Here is a 5,785-nt window from a genome sequence, read left to right on the forward strand (position 1 = left end):
TTCTAGATCTCAATTTCAATAAAAAAATTGTGATTATAATTTTTAGCAATAATTGAGCAGCCCTAGTCTTTACCACAGTCGTCATACTTGGCAGCACGACAGCTCAGTGGTTAGCACTGACGCCTCACAGCAAGAAGGTCCTGAGTTCGATTCCCAGTTCGGACCTTGGGTCTTTCTGTGCAGAGTTTGCATGTTCTCCTTGTGCTTGCGTGGGTTTGCTCCAGGTAAAATAAAATACTAGTCTACCAGCTGTACGTCTGCTATGTCCTGCTGGAGCATGACATGATTTGTGCCATAGGTGTGATGGATCATACAAACCTATAGGGTGTCAGATGGTATATGTTTATACTTCTCATCCAACCACTTCTAAATTCACTCTATCCATGAGGTGCCACATATCTGGATAGTTTTTTTTTTTTTACTTTTTGGAACAATGACAAGCCAGAATGAAAACAAGCTGAAGTGAAATAGAAATGAAATATGTTTCACATTTTTAAAATGTAAGGAGTAGAGAGTACAGATAACTGCATGCAAGTGTAGGGAGTACAAGTAAAAAGTTGCCTGAAAAAGATTTACTCCAGTTAATATAAATTACTAAAAGTTCTATTTAAGTAAAGTAACAACGTATTTGTATTTCATTACTTGACACGTCTGCAATGAAATACTACTGAAGAAGGAAGAATACTATTCTTTCTCTCTTGTTCTGGTTCCAGTCAGGTTTCTGTCTGCAGAATTCTATAGGAGCTGTAGGATGAACAGCAGAGTTTGTCTATCGAATTACAATAATTTAACCTTGAGATTATTAAAGACTTGATCTTAGTCATGCAACTTCTCTGCCACAATGACATTGCAAAAATCTAATTTCATAGTGAAGTATGTTGTTGCTATTTTCTGCAGTCTGAAATATGTTTAACCACGTAAGATGTGGGCTAGTCTCGGTTTTGTTAGTTCTGTTTTATTTGATTTTTGTTTTTTGTCATTTTGCTTTGCTCTGCTATAAAAAAGAATAGTCACTGTGGACAAAAATCGGTTTTGTGGAGAAGTGAAAATGTTAAATCTATTAGTTTCTTTTCATTTCATCCTCTTTATGTTGAATATTGACTTTCAGCCAGTTAGTATTTGATCTACATGTTGGGCCTTTTTTAAAGACTGCACTTAGTTAGCTTTTTGTAATGAGCACAACTAGATACATTGATGTATATTAAATAGGTACAATCCTTCTGTTTGTTGGGGCTAAAACTGAGCAGGAAGAACGTCKGTGTATCCCAAGCTGTGTTAACTGCTGTTTTAATCTTAGCAAAAAACAATACATATTAGTTCATCATAATTCTCGATTGGGAAAAATTAATATATTTTTTAATTTCATTGGTACACTAATGGTTAAATTTAGATCAAAGTCAGAGATGACAGTAATGTTCCTGCCACGAGCTGGAAAATTGTAAAATAATAGTCGATTTGTCTTGCTAATCTTATTGAGGTGTTGGGAAGACCAAAAATAACCACACAGTTTTTTTTTATCTGTGACAGTTGTGAACTTCTCTGGATTCAAGGCCAGGGAGGTCAGAGTATTTCTAGCATAGCAAATGAAAAATGATGTTGTGTTTGCAGAAGATATAATCAAACGGAAGCATAAAATATGAGGGATCCAAAATGATTCTGACTCTTCTAATGTTAACGGAAAAAAAAGACAGGGTTCTTTTTCAGGAGCTAAACTTCTGGAGGGTAATAACCTGGATGGCATTTTTGTCCCTGAGACGATTAGAAGAATGCAAAGAATGATCAACCTTATCACCTTGATTATTTACACTGATACACAAGAAAAAGCTATAGTGCATTCATTGAAGATATGAAGTTAAGATGAAGACATTAGGCCATGAACTTTCATAGAAAGTTTCCAACCATGAAAAGTAGTACATTATGTTCTAAATATCTTTAAAAAAAGGCTGGAAATGAAAGGAAAATGGCAGAATGGTAAAAGACAGGAAGGGGATTGTGTGCGGGGGTGGTTGAATATCTGATCACATGTGAATCTCCTCCTAATTCCAGCCCTTGCAGCCCCCTCTCACATGCTTGTGCATGCACACTCACTAGAATTCACTGAAACTCATCCATCTGGACTCTTGAGGKCCTTCCCACCCTTGTGCAGCCTGCATGTTGAATATAAGGCCGAGCTTTTATCAACATTTGAAGGAAGGGGATGCCATTGTGCCGTGGGGAGATAATGCTATGTTAACGCATCAGGAAGACTTGCTTTTCCTTTCCCATCACTTCCTCTTTCATCCTTTTTTCTCATTGTTTGCCTTTGTCTGCACTATCCCTTTCCATCTTACAATATCTGTGCATCTCATACAAGGCTTTCAAGGCTTAGACTTAATTTCTTTTGCTGCCTTTGTTTCCTTTYTCTCTGCCCTTCACACTTGTGTCTTTATAATTTATGTGCCGCAAGAAATCTGAAGGCCAAAAAAAGGGAATTTTCAAGACAGAAAGATTTTCTAAAAGCATGTTTGCAAATAATTATTCTCTGAAATACGTTACAAGAGTTTTGATTGTGGTTTATTTCTAACATTCTATTTGTTTTTTATTTTATTTTAACCGTTTAAAACCTKTATGCATATGTTTGCATTGACACGTTTGCAGAGAGAATTTGTAAAGTATTTACTTAGTCGTGACATTTATCTACACTTTTTTCTAGGGATTCTCATGGGAGGTTTCATCAAGATTATTGAGTTCCAGGAACTGGCCAACTGGAAGGTACAGTTTGACTCATTGTTAACTTCCTGATACACACCTCTTCTTTTGTGTTTTCTTGTACATGCAGAAGCCATTAATTTCATGGAGTGCTTAGTTTATAAGCAAGTAGGATTTTTTGAATGACTGAATTAAAACATGTACGAACACATATCAATATATTTTAACTGTCCGCTGTATCTTGTTTTTTGATATGCAATCAGTAAAAACAAACACAAAAGCTGCACACGCTTCATTCTATAGCTGAAGTATATTATAGAAATAAAGGAACAGAGTATTATAAGTCAAGAGGTCCTAACTTTCTCCAGTTTTATGAAACTGTTTATCTCACAGCTCATTTCCTGAAAAACACTCATTTTGTTTCATTAATCAATCCCTGGTCACTTGGTCACAAATCTCATCTCAACATCTCCACTTCAAAGTGACACACATCATTGTTTGCTTGTTATCGCTCCCCCCCGTGTCCCAGTAAGCTCTTATTTTGTGTGCTTCTGGTTCTCGTGGCCTTTAATTAACATTCCTCGCTGTCAACTGGTTGGTGAGAGAACAAACCCACCAACAAGAGAAATTCAGGGAGAGCTTGGGAGTGAGCGGGGAGGGAGGGAAATGGGACAGGTTGTGTCAATGTTTCCTGCACACAGGGGCCCATTGTTTTTGAGCTTGGGAGCCCCCCCGGGTGTTGCTGAGTCATCGACGCAAGTAACCAGAGCCCCCCGCAGCCCCTCTCCCACTATTGCTGCCCTGTCCTGTGGATCTCTTGATGATCGCTTCTGTGTTTGATAGTAAGCAAGCTGGCCTGCTCACCTGTGGATATATAAAATACAGTGGCTTCACAGCAGGTTAATGCAGCATAGCTTCATTAAAAACCACTTAGCTTGAGTGTTACACTGTGATATGCAGCAGGTTCTTCACAGGAGCATAAATATGCTAAGTGCTTAAAAGACTTTATGAGACTTAAAAAAAACTCAGGTTATTATGCAAATAGATTAAATCTGACCTATTTGTTTTGGAGTTAAACAGCTAGTGGCAAAACGGTGATTCAGCCAGAAAAGTGTTTCTGCATTTCAACAGTTTTTTTTTTTTGTTTTGTTTCCATTGTACTAAATGACAAAAATGTTAAATTAAACTGCTGACCAGGTCATCACAGTAAATGAAAACTATTCTCAACTGACTTGTGTAGTAAAATAAAGGTTCTTATAATGTTGAAAAATTTGGGATGCACTAAGCCAGTTGCTCCCAACCTCGGGGACCCACCCTGCTGGGGGTGGAGGGGTCAGAGAGCACGAGGGCGTCATGTCCTTATTTCCTCAAAGGTTGTGAAAATATCGATTTATCATTTGTATATAAACACCTCCAGAACAAATTTGAATAATTAAAAATTTCCTTTATCAAATAAAAGTTTTTTTATTTTTTATTTTGATAAAAAGATAAAGGTTGAATGCGTCTGGGAGAGATGGGAAGTAGCAATGACTGGGTGGGGTCATCCTGCTGCAGTGTGAAGTGATTTGTGTCATGTACAGGTGCGATGGATTAATTTAACCTATAGGGCATCAGAATGTTATGTATTTACACGTCTCATCCATTCACAGTTAAATTCACCCTGTCCGGGAGGCGCCTTTATGGATAGTTTATTTATTTATTTATTTATTTATTTATTTATTTATTTATTTATTTATTTATTTATTTAAACAATGACAAGCCAGAAGTAAAAAGTTGGCTGAAAAACAATTATTCAGTATAGCATAAATAACCTAAATCTTTACCTAAGTAACAAAGTATATAGACTTTGTTACTTGACACCTCTGTTCATAAAAGCCACACCAAAAACAGAGCGTTTTCTGAAGCTGGCCTAMTTGGCCGAGCTTACAAGCCTCCAGACTTGCCCTACAAACTATCAAAGGGGTACAAATCTTCAGGCATCAGCAGCATGCTGTTGTGGATGGATTTTTTATGCTCTTAGATTGATCTGCTGTCTTTGCAATTAGCTAACGAAATGAACAGAACATACTTACCAGTTTTTCCAGCTACTCTAGCTACATATACACAGGGAGATATTATTAATATGTTTTAATAGCAAAACATTGTTTTAACATTGCTGTCTAACATTAAAAATGCACTAGTCCAGAAGCGTCCAATCCTGCTCCCCGAGGGTCACAATTTTGCATGTTTTAGAAGTTTCTCAGCTCCAACACAGCCGATTTGAATGAATGGGTGATTAACAGGCTTCTGTGGAACTTGAAGAGGTAATTCAATCATTGAATGAGGTGCGCTGGAGCAGGTAAACAAGTAAAACCTGCAGGATAGCAGCCCTTGAGGATCAGGATTGGACACCCAAGAAATTGAGCCGTGTCCAGGACCGTGGAAGGCTAGAAATCGAAGATAAAAGGATAGGATTGTTAAATGATAATCAACAGCAGAAGCATTACTACTATTTTTTAAAAGAGAAATCAGCATTTTTTAATAAAAATTACATAACATGAAAAAGTTTTATTAACAGCAATGAATTTCAGATTCTCATGACAAACTATAAACCTAACTATGACAGTAATGCACGGGTGGTTTCTTTGGGAGGGCGGCCCGCCCTCTTTTTTTAATAGTAAAGGAAACACTGTGTACGCTGACTGACAATTGTAGTTCCTTTATTTAACCAAATTTAAAACCCCATTGAGATTGAGATCTCTTTTTCAAGGGGGACCTCGGCACAGACAACAGGATAGCCTTTTAGCAAGTGGGGAGGGGTAGGTAGGATATTATTGATAGTGCAGCCCTTTATATGCAGATTCTCTAACAATACAACATGGCAGCAACCAAAGAAGGCTTCCCTTTTGGGCAGTGGTAGTTCATGGTGTTGTCCATTTTTATTTATGTTAATGTCTTTGACTCACCAGCTGATGAGTTTCAGATATACAACTCCTGGCAAAAAGTATGGAATCACCAGTCTTTGATGAGCACTCATTCAGACATTTCATTCTGTAAAACAAACTCAGATCAAAAACATGATACAATAATAAGGTCATTCCAAAGTGCAACTTGTTGG

At 37.3% G+C, this 5,785-nt stretch overlaps 1 protein-coding gene across 1 annotated transcript in view; it reads left to right on the forward strand.

Annotated features, from left to right (window-relative positions):
- slc9a8 (solute carrier family 9 member 8) overlaps window positions 1-5,785 on the forward strand; it is a 38,729-nt gene that overhangs the window by 9,595 nt on the left and 23,349 nt on the right. The window contains exon 4 of the mRNA XM_014017102.1: window positions 2,693-2,751. Coding sequence (XP_013872556.1) covers window positions 2,693-2,751 — 59 coding nt within the window. The remainder of the gene's footprint in view (window positions 1-2,692; window positions 2,752-5,785) is intronic.

Source organism: Austrofundulus limnaeus, unplaced genomic scaffold, assembly GCF_001266775.1.
Source record: "Austrofundulus limnaeus strain Quisiro unplaced genomic scaffold, Austrofundulus_limnaeus-1.0 Scaffold3, whole genome shotgun sequence".
NCBI lineage: Eukaryota > Metazoa > Chordata > Actinopteri > Cyprinodontiformes > Rivulidae > Austrofundulus > Austrofundulus limnaeus.